This window comes from Macaca thibetana, chromosome 19 (assembly GCF_024542745.1).
Source record: "Macaca thibetana thibetana isolate TM-01 chromosome 19, ASM2454274v1, whole genome shotgun sequence".
In the NCBI taxonomy this organism is placed as follows: Eukaryota; Metazoa; Chordata; class Mammalia; order Primates; family Cercopithecidae; genus Macaca; species Macaca thibetana.
The window spans coordinates 26,382,839-26,399,481 of record NC_065596.1 but is presented as its reverse complement, the minus strand read 5'-3'; the positions used below and the strand labels follow the sequence as shown (position 1 = coordinate 26,399,481).

Genomic DNA, 16,643 nt, shown 5'->3' with positions numbered 1-16,643 from the left:
TACAGACATGAGCCACCAAGCCTGGCCCAAACAAGGTCTTTTTAAGCAGGGTGGGGGTTTTGTCCAGGGAACTGGGTGCTTAGAAGCTCTCTCAGAAGGGGTGGAGGAGTAGGTTCCTGACTGGAAGGGAGCCCAGGACGACACAGAACCATCCTGTCGGGAGCTGCCATGGGGAGCGGGGAGTCAGGAGCCGCTGAGTTCAAGGAAGGTGTGACTGCTGCAACAGTCAAGTGTAGAGCTACACTGTCCCATAGGGTAACCACTGGCCACACATGGCTATTCACAGTTAATTAAAATGTAAACAGAATAAAAATTTCAGCTGGGTGTGGTGGCTCACACCTGTAATCCCAGCACTTTAGGAGGCCGAGGCAGGTAGATTGTGTGAATCTAGGAGTTTGAGACCAACCTGGGCAACATGGCAAAACCCCATCTCTACAAAAAACAAAACAAAACAAAAATCAGCTGGGCGTGGTGGTGGGTGCCTGTAATGTCAGCTACTTGGGAAACTGAGGCAGGAGAATTGCTTGAACTTGGGAGGCAGAGGTTGTAGTGAGCTGAGACCGTGCCACTGCACTCTAGCCTGGGCGACAGAGCGAAACTCCATCTCAAAAAAATAAATAAAAATTAAAAGAATTAAAAATAAAAGTAAAAAGAGTCTTAAAATTCTGGATGCCCTTTGTCCCAGCATTCCCACATCTAGGAAATTATCTAAAGAAGTTGTCTTGGATGAATGAAGCTGTGGGAATTTAGAAGAGGAGTAAGGAAGGTTCCAGGGACAGCGGTGACAGGAGGAATGTCTTCTGTTCAGGCTAACATGTTACAGGAACGGAAAGAGGAATGGCTGCCATGGTGTCTGGGGTGGTGGTGTCCCAAAGGGCAGCAGAGGGAGGGGAGAGCCCTCATCCCAAGATTAGACTTGGCCCTGAGGCAGGAGAATGGCCAGATGGACACGGGGCCCCAGCTCTGAGCCCTGCCTCTTCTTTCTCCCTTCTCAGGACCCTGCCCGCTCAGCCGGCTTCCACCCCAGTGGCTCTGTCCTGGCTGTGGGTACAGTGACTGGCAGGTAAAGCTGAGGACGGCATTTCGGGAGGGCTTCTCTGCTCCCTGGGTAACTGGCCCTTCTTCCCTCTCTCCTACTTGCCCAAATCCCACTATTTAGCAAGCCCCGATCCCTCAATATTCCTCTGGCTCACTGCAGCCTCCGCCTCCCAGGTTCAAGCGATTCTCCTGCCTCAGCTTCCCGAGTAGCTGGGATTACAGGTGGCCACCACTATGCCTGGCTAATTTTTTTGATTTTTAATAGGGATGGGGTTTTACCATGTTGGCCAGGCTGGTCTTGAACTCCTGACCTCAAGTGATCCACCTGCCTCAGCCTCCCAAAGTGCTGGGATTACAGGCATGAGCCACCGCACCTGGCCTTGTTTTGTTTGGGATAGAGTCTTGCTCTGTTGCCCAGGCTGGAGTCCTGTAGCATGATCCCAGCTCACTCCAACCTCTGCCTCCCAGGTTCAAGCAATTCTCGTGCCTCAGCCCCCCGAGTAGCTGGGATTACAGGCACATGCGCCACCACGCCCGGCTAATTTTTGTATTTTTAGTAGAGGCGGGGTTTCGCTATGTTGGCCAGGCTGATTTTGAACTCTTGACCTCAAGTGATCCACCCACCTCGGCCTCCCAAAGTGCTGGGATTATAGGCCTGAGCCACCGTGCCCAGCCCAGATCTTTTCTGGGGTCCTTCTGATCCCTCCCTCAGACCCCACAAATTGCCGCCCCTCTCTGTCAGATCATCTGACCCCTCCTCCCCCCCACCACGCCCTCTCCTTCAAGATGGCTGCTGCTGGACACGGAGACCCATGACCTGGTGGCTATCCACACAGACGGCAATGAACAGATCTCAGTGGTCAAATTCTCCCCAGGTAAGCGGCAGGCCTGGGACACCCAAGCGGCAGGGCCAGGGGACAGAGGCTCAGAGTTCTTGGCAGGGGGAGGGGTGGAGCCTTCGAAGGGAGGCCTATGAGGGACGCAGTGGGGATGGAGCTGGGGACTGTTGAGGGGGCTGAGTCTGGGCAAGGAGGGGGCGGAGCCTGGGTGTCTCCTCATAGCCCCCCTCCCCCTCCCCCAGACGGGGCGTACCTGGCCGTGGGCTCCCACGACAACTTGGTGTACGTGTACACGGTGGACCAGGGCGGCCGCAAGGTCAGCCGCCTGGGCAAGTGCTCGGTGAGTGGGCAGTGGCCCCCAGCCCGCGCCGCCACCCCGCCCAGGGGGTGCAGAATTAACCAATTTTCTACCTCAAGGGAGCGCAGCTTTCAACACTCAACTGACTGTGCCCTGATCAGAGCAAGGAGTCTTGGCCCCGCCCACACATTCACCACCTCGTGTTCTAAGCCCGCCCCTTTGTGTAGCCCCGCCCCCACGTGCTAAGCTCACCATCTGTGTAGCCCCGCCCCTCACGTTCCGAGACCGCCCCTCTGTGTAGCCCCGCCCCTCACATTCTCGAAGCCAGCTCCTCTGTGTCTAGCTCTGCCCACCTGTTCTAAACTCCCATTGTGTTCTAAGTGCTTTTTGTCTAGCCCTGCCCATCACAGTCTGGCCCCGCCCACAGTAGTCTGGCCCTGCCCCCACACTCCAAAGGCCTGTGTATCCTTCCTTTAGTCCCATTGTGTTCTTGCCCTACCTCTGTATTTGACCTTCCACTTTCCTGATTTAATCCTGTCCCCCTCTCCTTGGTTCCGCCCTCTGCAGCTCTAACACCATCCCTTCCCTCCCCCGCAGGGCCATTCCAGTTTTATCACCCACCTGGATTGGGCCCAGGACAGCAGCTGCTTTGTCACCAACTCCGGGGACTATGAGATTCTGTACTGTGAGTTCTCCGGGACCCAGAGACATTTCTTCCTCCGTCTCATTTGCAGACTTCCCTGAGTTCTGGGACAGGAGGCAGGGGCTTCAGGTCTCGCTCCCTTAGCATTCAAGGCTGGTTCTGATTTGGAATTCAGGGACTGCTGGCTTATTTTCCCCCTGGTGTACCCCACTTTTAGTCAGTTCCTCCCCTTTCTGGTTGGATGAGTAGGATGCAGGGATGCAGGTTTCTTTTTTACATTTTTAAATTTTTAATTTTTATTTATTATTATTATTGTTATATATTTTTTGAGACGGAGTCTTGCTCTGTCCCCCAGGCTGGAATGCAGTGGTGCGATCTTGGCTCACTGCAAGCTCTGCCTCCCGGGTTCAAATGATTCTCCTGCTTCAGCCTCCCGAGTAGCTGAGATTATGGGCGCCTGCCACCACACCCATCTAATTTTTTAATATTTTTAGTAGAGACGGGGTTTCACCGTGTTAGCCAGGATGGTCTCAATCTCCTGACCTCGTGATCCACCCACTCGGCCTCCAAAGTGCTGGAATTACAGGTGTGAGCCACCGCGCCCAGCTGTTTAATTTTTATTTTTTGAGATGGAGTCTCACTGTGTTACCCAGGCTGGAGGGCAGTGGCACGATTTTGGCTCACTGCAACCTCCACCTCCTGGGTTCAAGCTATTCTCCTGCCTCAGCATCCCAAGTAGCTGGGATTACAGGAGCACACCACCATGCCCAACTAATATTTCTGTTTGTATTTTTTTTTGAAATGGAGTTTCCCTCTTGTCTCCCAGGCTGGAATGCAATGGTGTGATCTTGGCTCACTGCAGCCTCCACCTCCCAGGTTCAAGTGATTCTCCTGCCTCAGCCTCCTGAGTAGCTGGGATTACAGGTGTCTGCCACCACGCCCAGCTTTTTTTTTTTTTTTTTTTTGTATTTTTAGTAGAGACGGGGTTTCGCCATGTTGGCCAGGATGATCTTAAACCCTGACCTCAGGTGATCCGCCTGCCTCGGCTTCCCAGAGTGCTGGGATTACAGGCATGAGCCACCACACCTGGCCTAATTTTTGTATTTTTAGTAGAGATGGGGTTTCCGCATCTTGGCCAGGCTGGTCTCGAACTCCTGACCTCAGGTGATCCAACCGGACGCGGTGGCTCATGCCACCTCCTGGGATTACAGACATGAGCCACCACGCCCTGCCAGATGCAGGTTTCAAAGCAGATGCTCCCGCTTATGCAGCTGGCTGTGAAGACCCAGCATGCAGCCTTCTCAGCCAGTCCTGACAGGTGGAATGAGCCCTGGGACCTTAGCCTCCTCTGTCTTGGACCTCAGCTCCCACTGTCTAAGAAAGGGATGGGTTTCCTGCGTAGTTCTTCCAACTCTGAATGTCTCCTCCCATTTTCTGCCCCAGGGGACCCGGCTACCTGTAAGCAGATCACCAGTGCAGATGCTGTGAGGAACATGGAATGGGCCACAGCTACTTGTGTCCTGGGGTTTGGGGTGTTTGGTGAGTTCTGGAATGAGAGAGGTCTCACTGAGGACAGGAGTTCTGAGAGACATCCCTGCTGGTGGTTTCCAGAGTCTTACTGTTTACCTCCAGTGTAGGAAGCTCACTCCTTTACTGCATGTGGGCTGTGTTTGTGTAAGAGGAAAGGGTAGGGTGAGATGACTGATTAGAGCTGTAATAAAATGAAACCAAATGGGCGTGGTGACTGGCCAGGAGAGACCACACTGCCGGTGCCCTAGCCAGCCATTCATTCAGGCACGAAATCAGCGAACACATATTCCCTGAGCAGTTCTGTGCCCGCTATGGGCTTGGCAGTGACCATGACTGAGGGCCCTGCTCTCCTGGGGCTCTCAGTCCAGTTGGGGAGGCAGACTTGTCCCCAGACAGTGCTGACCCAGAGTGAGCAGGGCTGGGACAGGGAAACCTAGGGTGGGGCATCTGGCCTAGTCTTGGAGGGAATCAGGGAGGGCTTCCTGGAGGAAGAGACATCTGAGCTAGGACCTGGAGGATGAGGAGTTACTTTCCAGGGCAATGAAGAAGGAAAGCAGTCTCTAGGCAAAGGGAATAGCACATACAAAAGCCCAGGCGTGTCACAGAGCTTGGCATTTGGAGAAATGCAGGGAGGCAGGGTGGCCAAATCATTACAGAGTTTAACGGGGGCACTGATGAGGGATGAGGCTGGAGCAGTGCATGGGGCCCGCTGAGGCTTAGAACCATAGACCTTCTTCTAAGATCACCAGGGAGCCATGGAAGGGTTTTGAGCAGAGCAGGGGCAGGCTCGGATTCACATTTTAAGAAGGTCATTCTGGGTCGTATCCTTGGATAGATACAGGCTAGGTCGGAACAAATTAGGGTGGCTGGTGTGGCAGTCTGCTTCTCTTGGCAGTCCCTGGCTCCAGCTGACATCTTACAACTTACCTCCATCTTGCCCACAGGGATCTGGTCCGAGGGGGCGGATGGCACTGATATCAATGCTGTGGCCCGCTCCCATGATGGGAAGTTGCTGGCTTCAGCTGATGACTTTGGCAAAGTTCACCTGTTTAGTTACCCGTGCTGTCAGCCTCGAGTGAGTCCCTTGGGGAGATGGGGGTGGATAGGGGTAGCAAGCAGGGGTGGGGACAAGATTCAGGCAGCTCTGGTCCAACCCCACCCCTTCTCTGAGCCTCAGTTTCCCCATCTGTACAAGGAGGACAGTGGTCTTGATCCCAAGGGCCTTTCTTAATCCAAAGGTGGATGAATTTCAGAGTGTGCCATGCTGAAGACATGGTTCTCTTTTTTTTTTTTTGAGACGGAGTCTCGCGCTGTTGCCCAGGCTGGAGTGCAGTGGTGTGATCTCGGGTCCCTGCAAGCTCCGCCTCCCGGGTTCACGCCATTCTCCTGCCTCAGCCTCCCGAGTAGCTGGGACTACAGGCGCCCGCCACCATGCCTGGCTAATTTTTTGTATTTTTAGTAGAGACAGGGTTTCACCATGGTCTCGATCTCCTGACTTCGTGATCCACCCACCTTGGCCTCCCAAAGTGCTGGGATTACAGGCGTGAGCCACGGTGCCCAGCCGAAGACATGGTTCTCTAAAATTCTTTTTTTTTTTTTTTTTTTTTTTTTTTTTTTTTTTTTTTTTTTTTTTGAGACGGAGTCTCGCTGTGTCTCCCAGTCTGGAGTGCAGTGGCGTGATCTGGGCTCACTGCAAGCTCCGCCTCCTGGGTTCACGCCATTCTCCCGCCTCAGCCTCCCAAGTAGCTGAGACTACAGGCGCCTGCCACCACGCCCGGCTAGTTTTTTGTATTTTTAGTAGAGACGGGGTTTCACCATGTTAGCCAGAATAGTCTCGATCTCCTGACCTCGTGATCCACCCGCCTCGGCCTCCCAAAGTGCTGGGATTACAGGCTTGAGCCACCGCGCCCGGCCTGGTTCTCTAAAATTCTGAGCAACTGTAATTCTGAGCTCTTTGGTTCTTTTATCCTTGTTAACTCAGTAAATATTTATTGAGCACCTACTATGTACCTGGGCACAGGATATACAACCAGATCTTACAAGTTTTTAAGGGAGGCCAAGGTCAGGTGCAGTAGCTCACACCTGTAATCACAACACTTTGCAAGACTGAGGCAGGAGGATCGCTTGAGGCCAGGAGTTCAAGACCAGGCTGGGCAACAAAGTGAGACCCCATCTCTACAAAACACACAAAATTAGCTGGGCATGGTGGTGCACGCCTGTAGTCCCAGCTACAAGAAAGTCTGAGGTGGGAGGATTGCTAGCCCAGGAGGTTGAGGCTGCAGTGAGCCATGATTGCACCACTGTACTCTAGCCTGGGCGATAGAACAAGACTTTATCTCAAAACAAAGACGAAAACAAACAAACAAAAAAGCTGGACGTTAATTTTACCATTCTCTGGTTCTAACAGAAGAGGGGTTGTTTCAGCATTTTCCTAGGAAATTTTCATGCATAAAAGCAGAAAGACTAGTACAGTGACCCCTCCTGTACCTGTTACCCATGTTCAACTATTACCAGATTTGGTATATTTATTTCATTTGTTTCTTCTTTCTCCTTTCTCTTCTTTTTTTATTTTTCAGACAGGGTCTCACTCTGTTGCCTAGGCTGGAGTGCAGTGGCATGGCACAATCTCGGCTCACTGCACCTTGACCTCCTGGACTCAAGCGGTCCTCCCACCTCAGCCTTCTGAGTAGTTAGGACTACAGGCGTACATCACCACACCTGGCCAACTTTTGTATTTTTGATAGAGATAGGGTCCCTGTTGCCCAGGCTGGTCTTGATCTCCTAGACTTGAGCAATCCTTCCCACCTTAGTTTCCCAAAGTGCTGGGATTACAGGCATGAGCCACAGCACCTGTCCTGGTCTGTAGTTTTAAGAAACTGCATATGTAGCCAGGTGTGGTGGCTCATGCCTGTAATCCCAGCATTTTGGGATGCCAAGGTGATGGACCACCTAAGGTCAGGAGTTTGAGACCAGCCTGACCAACATGGCGAAACCCCGTCTCTACTAAAAATACAAAAATTACCTGGGCGTGGTGGCAGGTGCCTGTAATCCCAGCTACTCAGGAGGCTGAGGCAGGAGAATCGTTTGAACCCGGGAAGCGGAGGTTGCAGTGAGCCAGGATCATGCCACTGCACTCCACTGAGCGACACCGCACTGAGTGACAGAGTGAGACTTTGTCTCAAAAAAAACCCACAAAAATTAGTCAAGCCTGGTGGTGCACGCCTGTAATCCCAGCTACTGGGGAGGGTGAGGCAGGAGAATTGCCTGGACCCGGGAGGCAGAGGCTGTAGTGAGCCAAGATCATGCCACTTTACTCCAGCCTGAGCGACAGCAAGGCTCTGTCTTTTTTTTTTTTTTTTTTTTTTTTTTTTTGAGACAGAGTCTCGCTCTGTCGCCCAGGCTGGAGTGCAGTGGCCGGATCTCAGCTCACTGCAAGCTCCGCCTCCCGGGTTTACGCCATTCTCCTGCCTCAGCCTCCCAAGTAGCTGGGACTACAGGCGCCCGCCACCTCGCCCGGCTAGTTTTTTGTATTTTTAGTAGAGACGGGGTTTCACCGTGTTAGCCAGGATGGTCTCGATCTCCTGACCTCGTGATCTGCCCGTCTCGGCCTCCCAAAGTGCTGGGATTACAGGCTTGCGCCACTGCGCCCGGCGGCTCTGTCTTTAAAAAAAAAAAAAAAAAAAAAAAACCACACACACAAAAACACATAGGCTATCTTTTAGCCCTCTAAATTAAGCATTCATGTTTAAAAAAACAAGGATAATTCTGGCCGGGCACGGTGGCTCACGCCTGTAATCCCAGCACTTTGGGAGGCCGAGGCAGGCGGATCACCTGAGGTCAAGAGTTCAAGACTAGCCTGGTCAACATGGTGAAACCCCGTCTCTACTAAAAATGCAAAAAAAGGAGTCGTGGGTGGTAGTGGGCGCCTGTGATCCCAGCTACACAGGAGGCTGAGGCATGAGAAATCACTTGAACTTGGGAGGCGGAGGTTGCAGTGAGCTGAGATTGCACCACTACACTCCAACCTGGGCAAAAGAGTGAGATTCTGTCTCAAAATAATAATAATAATAAAAAGAAGAATTCTTACATATCCACAAGCCTCTGACCACTCCTACTCATTAACATTAATTTCTTCTTCTTTTTTTTTTGAGACAGAATTTCGCTCTTGTTGCCCAGGCTGGAGTGCGATGGCGCGATCTCAGCTTGCTGCAACCTCCGCCTCCTGGGTTCAAGCGATTCTCCTGCCTCAGCCTGCCAAGTAGCTGGGATTACAGGCTTGCGCCACCATGCCTGGCTAATTTTGTATTTTTAAAATAGAGACAGGGTTTCTCCATGTTGGTCAGGCTGGTCTTGAACTCCCAACCTCAGGCGATCCGCCTGTCTCGGCCTCCCAAAGTGCTGGGATTACAGGCGTGAGCCACCGTGCCCGGCAACATTAATTTCTTGTATGCCTCATCCCTAGGGAGGCAAAAACAAAACATCAATTCCTAAATATGATCTCATAGCCAGTACATATTCACATTTCCTTGATGTGCCCCAGACTGGCCTTCTATGGTTGGTTTGTTTGAATCAGGGTCCAAACTGCATTTGCTTATGTCTCAAATCTCAGCATGTAGAACAGCCTTCCCCATGTGCATGCTGTTTCCTCTATTTATGCCATTAACTTGTTGAATAAACCAATTCAGTTGCCCTGCTGGGTTTTTTGTTGGTTTGTTTTTGTTTTTTTGACAGTCTCCCTCTGTCGCCCAGGCTGAAGTGCAGTGGCATGCTCTCGGCTCGCTGCGACCTCTGCCGCTTGGGTTCAAGTGATTCTCATGCCTCAGCCTCCCAAGTAGCCGGGGCTACAGGCGTGTGCCACCACACCCAGCTAATTTTTTGTATTTTTAGTAGAGACGGGGTTTCACCACATTGGCCAGGCTGGTCTCGAACTCCTGACCTCAAGTAATCCACCTCCACCTCGGCCTCCCAAAGTGCTGGAATTATAGGCGTGAGCCACCACACGCAGCTGTTCTGGTTTTTTTTTTTTTTTTTTTTTTTTTTTTTTTGAGATGGAGTCTCACTCTGTCGCCAGGCTAGAGTGCAGTGTCACAATCTCGGCTCGCTGCAACCTCCGACTCCCTGGTTCAAGCGATTCTCCTGCCTCAGCCTCCGAAGTAGCTCAGATTACAGGCATGCTCCACCACGCCCAGCTAATTTTTATATTTTTAGTAGAGACGGGGTTTCATCATGTTGGCTAGGATGGTCTTGATCTCCTGACCTTGTGATCCGCCTGCCTCGGCCTCCCAAAGTGCTGGGATTACAGGCGTGAGCCACTGCACCTGGCCTCCGTTGGTTCTTCAAGGGTTTATTAGCCCTGGCAACATTGGGACACCCCATCGCTATGAAAGTAAAAAAAATTAGCCAGGTGTGGTGGCGCTTATCTGTGATCCCAGCTACTCGGGAGACTGAGGTGGGAGGATCCCTTGAGCCCAGGAGGTTGAGGCTACATTGAAGCTGTGCTCATGCCTCAGTGACTTCACTCTAACCTAAGTGATTTTAAAAAAAAAAAAAAAAAGAGGAAGAGCAGAGAAGAACTGGGTCAAGACAAGAGGACCATGATGGAGTGGCATTGTCCCCACTGACCTTTCTTTACTTACTTCTTTCCTTATAACAGGCCCTCAGCCACAAGTACGGTGGACACAGCAGCCACGTGACAAATGTGGCCTTCTTGTGGGATGACAGCATGGCCCTGACCACGGGGGGCAAGGACACCAGTGTGCTACAGTGGCGGGTGGTCTGATGAGGCCAGGGAAGAGTCAGGTGTCAGGGCAGGAATTCTATTTTCGGGAGATGTCTATTGCCGAGTAGAGTAATATATACCCAGAGTATGTCTATAGCAGAGGGGTTTATGGGGGCGGGAGGGTAGACTGACAGAAGTCTCTATTTATCCGGGTGGGATGAGGGAATCACATTGCTTTGGGGATCCACTGGTGTTTGGTTTGGGGTGTTTTTTAAGTTTTTTCTTTTATATCATCCAGAAATAAAGACACGTGCACTATGGTGTGTCCGGGTCTGTGTATTTGTATGGTGTGTACCTACACAGTTGTGTATGTGTATGGATGTGTGTGTGTATTAGTGTATTAGCCCGTTTTCATGCTGCTGATAAAGACATACCTGAGACTGGACGATGAAAGGCACATCTCACATGACGGCAGAGAAGAGAAGAGACTTTGTGCAGAGAAATGCCACTCTTTTTTTTTTTTTTTTTTTTTTGAGACGGAGTTTCGCTCTGTCACCCAGGCTGGAGTGCAGTAGTGCCATCTCGGCTCACTGCAAGCTCCCCCTCCCGGGTTTACTTATGCCATTCTCCTGCCTCAGCCTCCTGAGTAGCTGGGACTATAGGTGCCCACCACCATGCCCAGCTAATTTTTTGTATTTTTAGTAGAGACGGGGTTTCACCATGTTAGCCAGGATGGTCTCGGTCTCCTGATTTCACGATCCGCCCACCTCGGCCTCCCAGAGTGCTGGGATTACAGGCATAAGCCACTGTGCCCGGCCAAAATGCCACTTTTTAAAACCATCAGATCTTGTGAGCCTCATTCACTATCAACAAGAACAGCAAGTGAAAGACCTGCCCCAAGATTTAATTACCTCCCACCAGTTCCCTCCCACAACACCTGGGAATTCAAGATGAGATTTGGGTGGGGACCCCACCAAACCATATCAGTGTGTTACAGTGCTTGTGATGAGGGACCGTTGTTATTTAGGTCTTCATTGGAAGCAAGCAATAGAAACCATCTTGCTCTAACTTGGATTAAAATAAAACTTTCTGGCCCGGTGCGGTGGTCCACACCTGCAATCTCAGCACTCTGGAAAGCTGAGGCAGGTGGATCACCTGAATTAAGGAGTTCCAGACCAGCCTGGCCAACATGGTGAAACCCTATCTCTTAAAAAATACAAAACAATTATCCAGGTGTGGTGGCGGGCACCTGTAGTCCCAGCTACTCGGAGGCTGAGGCAGGAGAATTGCTTGAACCTGGGAGGCAGAAGTTGCCGTGAGCCGAGATCGCGCCACTGCACTCCAGTCTGGGTAACAGAGTGAGACTCTGTCTCAAGAAAATTAAAATAACATAAAATAAAACTTTTTTTTTTTTTAGATGGTGTCTTGCTCTGTCTCCCAGGCTGGGGTGCAGTGCCATGATCTCGGTTCACTGCAACCTCTGCCTCTCAGGTTCAAGCGATTCTCCTGCCTCAGCCTTCTGAGCAGCTGGGAACACAGGTGCTTGCCACAACACCTGGCAAATTTTTGTATTTTTTTCTTTTTTTTTTTTCTTTTAGACGGAGTCTCACTCTGTCACCCAGGCTGGAGTGCAGTGGCGTGATCTCGGCTCTCTGCAAGGTCCGCTTCCTGGGTTCACGCCATTCTCCTGCCTCAACCTCCCAAGTAGCTGAGACTACAGGCGACTGCCACCATGCCCAGCTAATTTTTTTTTTTTTTTTGTATTTTTAGACGAGGTTTCACTGTGTTAGTCAAGATGGTCTCGATCTCCTGGCCTCGTGATCTGCCCACCTCGGCCTCCCAAAATGCTGGGATTACAAGCGCGAGCCACCGTGCCCGGCCTGTATTTTTTAATAAAGAGTTTTCACCATGTTGGCCAGGTCGGTCTCGAACTGACCTCAGGTGATCTGCCCGCCTTAGCCTCCCAGAGTGCTGGGAATACAGGTATGAGCCTCCATACCCGGGCTGATCCTTCACTTTTTTAAAAGCCAGCACCCTCTACAGTCACATTGTCTTATGCACCAGCCATTTGAACCCTCCCTTTCTGAACTTGTCCACTGCGGAACTCCCATTCAGCCAGCAGTGACCAGACCTATGCTGGAGATAGGATACCAGCCCCAGTGAGACCCAAGCCATCACAACCCTTAGGGCAGAAGGGACAGGGAGGGAATTTGTTACCCATCTCCAGGGACAGGCAGAGTTCCCAGAGGAGCTGTGGTTCAGAGGAAGGGGCCACGGCCACTGTGGGACTAAGGGAAGCAGTAAGGGGCCCAGGAAGTGAATGTACCCTGACCTCTCTCCACCGACCCCGTGGATGGAGTTTGCACTAGCCTTATCCTATCACCCTTAGGTCTAGAAGACAGTTTTCTGCTGCTCTTGGGTCAAAGCCTCTTCTCCTCCCTTCACTCCCTACCTTTCATCCCTTCACTACCTACCTTTCATTGCCCAGGTTCTGGGAAAGTGGCCCAGCGCTGCGAAAGCGGCCCGTTCATTGGGAATCCGGGTGCTCTTTCGACCCCTGGTGGCCAGACTTGGACCTACATGGAAAAATGCACCAAGAAAGTTCTGCTGGAAAAGTGCTGGTGATTCTCCACGTGACCCTCCTCCACCCCAGGGTCACTCTCAGCCTTCCTTCCCTAGCTCGGGGCCCTGGGAGACTGCCGTGTGCAAACTCTATCCGCAGGGTCGGTGGAGAGAGGTCAGGATATTTGCTTCCTGGGCCCCTCCCTGCATCCTGCACTCACAGTGGCTGTGGTTCCCCTCCTCTGAGCCGCAGCTCCTCTGGGAACTCGAGCAGTCCCTGGAGACGGTAATAGACTCCCTCCCTGTCCCTTCTGCCCTAGGCTGGCGATGGCTTCGTGCCTACTTCGGCTGGTCCCCTGGTGCCGCCCCATCCTTTGTGGCTTTCTCCACTCTGCCCATCCCTCCATAAACTGCCCATAAACGCTCCCAGTTAAACTCGGGACTGGCCACTTGCTTCCCTCCAGGACCCTGATCAAGTCTCAGCATAAATTTAGGGTAAGCCAGAGAGAGAAGGGGACCCTAAGCCCACCAATGAGCATTCAGAATTTATCTTTTTATTATTATTATTTTTTGAGTCATTCTCACTCTGTTGCCCAGGCTGAAGTGCAATGGCACGATCTTGGCTCACTGCAACCTCCACCTCCTGGGTTCAAGCAATTCTCCTGCCTCAGCCTCCCAAGTACCTGGGATTACCGGCATCCACCACCACACCCAACTAATTTTTGTATTTCTACTAGAGATGGGGTTTTGCCATGTTGGCCAGTCTGGTTTGAACTCCTCAACTCAAGTGATCTGCCCACCTCAGCCTCCCAAAGTGCTGGGATTACAGATGTGAGCCACCGCACCTGGCCAATATCCTGAGTCTTGATTTGGGTATTTAATTACATGGTATATTCAATTTTCAGGATTCCTTATACTGTTCCCTTAAGATCTGAACATTTTAATTAAATTTTTTGAGACTAATTGTTAATTAAATGTAATTTTTAATTACATTTATTTTTTAATCACGGTTAATTTTTAATTTTTTTTTTTTTTTTTTTTTGTAGAGATGGGGGTCTCACTTTGTTGTCCAGGCTGGTCTCAAACTCCTGGGATCAAGTGATCCTCCCACCTCGGCCTCCCAAAGTGCTGGGATTACAAGCATGAGCCACAGAGCTTGACTGCCCCTTTTTCCCTCTCTGTTTCCCAGGCTGTAGTGCAGTGGTGTGATCTTGGCTTACTGCAATCTCTGCCTCCTGGGCTCAGGTGATCCTCCCACCTTGGCCTTCGCAGTAGCTGGGACCACAGGCACGCACCACCACCCAGCTGGCTAGTTAAAATAAATTTTTTTTCTGTAGAGACAGAGTCTTGCTATGTTGCCCAGGTTGATCTCAAACTCCTGGCTTCAAATGATCCCCCTGCCTTGGCCTCCTAAAGTGATGGGATTACAGGCATGAACCACCATACCTGGCCTACATTTTAATTTTAATTTAAAAATAAACAAAAAAGAGCCAGGCACGATGGCTCATGCCTGTAATCCCAGCACTTTGGGAGGCCAAGGCATGCTGATCACTTGAGGTCAGGAGTTCGAGACCAAACTGGCCAACATGGTGAAAACCTGTCTCTACTAAAAACACAAAAATTAGCCAGGTGTGATGGTACGCACCTGTAGTCCCAGCTACTCGGGAGGCTGAGGCAGGATAATCACTTGAACCTGGGAGGTGGAGGTTGCAGTGAGCTGTGATGGTACAATGGCACTCCAGCCTGGGGGACAGAGCAAGACTCTGTCTCAAAAAAACAAAAAACAAGCTGGGCACCATGGCTCATGCCTGTAATTCCAGCACTTTGGGAGGTCGAGGTGGGCAGATCACCTGAGGTCAGGAGTTTGAGACCAGCCTGGTCAACATGGTGAAACCCTGTCTCTACTAAAAAAAAAAAAAAAAAAAAAAAAAAAATTGCTGGGTGTGGTGGTTCATGCTGATATTCCCAGCTACAAGAGGCTGACACAGGAGAATCACCTGTACCCGGGAGGAGGAGGTTGCAGTGAGCTGAGATCATGTCCTTGCACTCCAGCCTGGGCACAGCAAGACTCTGTCTCAAAAAAAAAAAAAAAAAAAAAAAAAAAAATCAAACCTGACAGCTATCATTTTTTAGTGTTGTATGCCACGTCTATCTGAGGTCCCTTAACCAATAATGAATTCTCACGATTAGTTTATGAAAGATGTAAAGTCAAAAATAAAAATAAGCTAATGTTTTAGGAGCACTTATCATTCATTTGTTCACTCCCTGAAAACAGTGTATTTTTTTCTTTTTTTTCTTTGAGATGGAGTCTTGCTCTGTTGCCCAGGCTGGAGTGCAGCGGCGCGATTTCAGCTCACTGCAAGCTCCACCTCCCGGGTTTATGCCATTCTCCTGCCTCGGCCTCCGGAGTAGCTGGGACTACAGGTGCCCGCCACCATGCCCAGCTAATTTTTTTGTATTTTTAGTAGAGACGGGGTTTCACTGTGTTAGCCAGGATGGTCTCGATCTCCTGACCTCGTGATTTGCCTGCCTTGGCCTCCCAAAGTGCTGGGATTACAGGCGTGAGCCACCGCGCCCAGCCCGAAAACAATGTATTTCACACCTATCACCTGCCCAGCTGTCTTGTAGGCAACAGACATGCAACAGTAAACAAGCCAGACACAAAAATGACACTCCTCCTGGTAGGAAGGCAGACAACTAGAAAAAAATAAGGGAAACGGAGAATGTCACCTTCCCCAAAGGGTAGGGGGAAAGTAAGGCAGAGAAAGATGGGGAGTGTTGAGGTTTGGTTGGCGTATTTTACAGCCTTGATAGCACTGACACAATGAAATGAAACCCCCAAGAGAAAAGGACCATGATGACCGGCCTCGGTGGCTCAGTCTTATAATCCCAGCACTTTGGGAGGCCAAAGCAGGAGGATGGCTTGAGCCCAGGAGTTTGAGACCAGCCTAGACATAGTGAGACCCCTGTCTGTAGAAAAAAATTGTTTAAAAATTGGCCAGCTGTGGTGGCGCATGCCTGTGGTCCCAGCAACTCAGGAGGCTGAGGTAGGAGGATCACTTGAGCCTGGAAGGTTGAGGCTGCAGGGAACCATGATAGTGCCATTGCATTCCAGACTGGGCAAAAGAAAAAAAGACGTCGGGCACGGTGGCTCACACCTGTAATCCCAACACTTTTTGGAGGCTGAGGTGGGCAGATAGCTTGAGCTTAGGAGTTCGAGACCAGCCTGGCCAACATGGTGAAACCCCATCTCTATTAAAAATACAAAAATTAGCCGGGCATGGTGGTGCACACCTGTAATCCCAGCTACTTGGGAGGCCAAGGCAGGAGAATTGCTTGAACCTGGGAGGTGGAGATTGCAGTGAGACAAGATTGTGCCACTGCACTCCAGTCTGGGCAACAGAGCATGACTCCCTCTCAAAAGAAAGAAAAGAAAGAAAAAAGCAAAGCAAAGCAAAGCAAAGAAGGAAGGAAGCAAGCAGGCACCATGAGTGACCACCTTGTTTCAAAGAGGAAACTGGGGCACGGAGATGTCACTAGCCTAAGGTCTGACCAAGAGGCAGGCTGGAAGTGCAACCCCAGAGCTCCTTCTAGGGGTGGCCCTGACTTTGGAGTTGGGGACCTAACAGAACCCTTTGTTCTCCCCCTCCTACCGGCGGAAGATGCAGAAGGTTAACGGCCAGAAGATGAATGACTGAGGCCTGGGGTCTCTACGGGAGGAAATGGCTCAACTCAGGGAAGGTCAGTAGCGGGGGCCTCCTCTTCCCATAGCTGAGGGCCTGATAAAGTTGGGGGTGTGTGGTTCCAGAGAGGGGACCTTCCAGCTGGGGACTTGGAAGGACTAGTGGGTGTTCCAGCAGCAGATGAGCCTCACCCGGGGCTGGAGGTGTTGAATGGGGTGAAGTCTGAAAGGGGTTAAGGGGCAGCGGCAGTGGTGGGGTTAATGGGGGCGGGCCTGGCCGGGGCGGGGCCTCAGCTGACGGCTCAGGCCCGGGGGCCGGGAGGAGTAGCCGC

The 16,643-nt window shown here is 51.2% G+C and overlaps 1 protein-coding gene across 4 annotated transcripts in view; it reads left to right on the top strand.

Annotated features, from left to right (window-relative positions):
- Nucleotides 1-10,385, top strand: part of EML2 (EMAP like 2) — a 37,697-nt gene extending 27,312 nt beyond the window's left edge. For 3 of the 4 annotated variants that reach the window (XM_050772084.1, XM_050772082.1, XM_050772086.1), the window contains 7 exons: nucleotides 996-1,063; nucleotides 1,825-1,913; nucleotides 2,120-2,217; nucleotides 2,773-2,860; nucleotides 4,262-4,357; nucleotides 5,293-5,423; nucleotides 10,002-10,385. In XM_050772084.1, the coding sequence (XP_050628041.1) occupies nucleotides 996-1,063; nucleotides 1,825-1,913; nucleotides 2,120-2,217; nucleotides 2,773-2,860; nucleotides 4,262-4,357; nucleotides 5,293-5,423; nucleotides 10,002-10,127 (696 nt within the window). In that variant the 3' untranslated portion in view covers nucleotides 10,128-10,385. Of the gene's footprint in view, nucleotides 1-995; nucleotides 1,064-1,824; nucleotides 1,914-2,119; nucleotides 2,218-2,772; nucleotides 2,861-4,261; nucleotides 4,358-5,292; nucleotides 5,424-10,001 lie in introns of those variants that run through there. The other variant, XM_050772085.1, reaches the window with a different exon arrangement.
- Nucleotides 10,386-16,643: the final 6,258 nt, after the last annotated feature.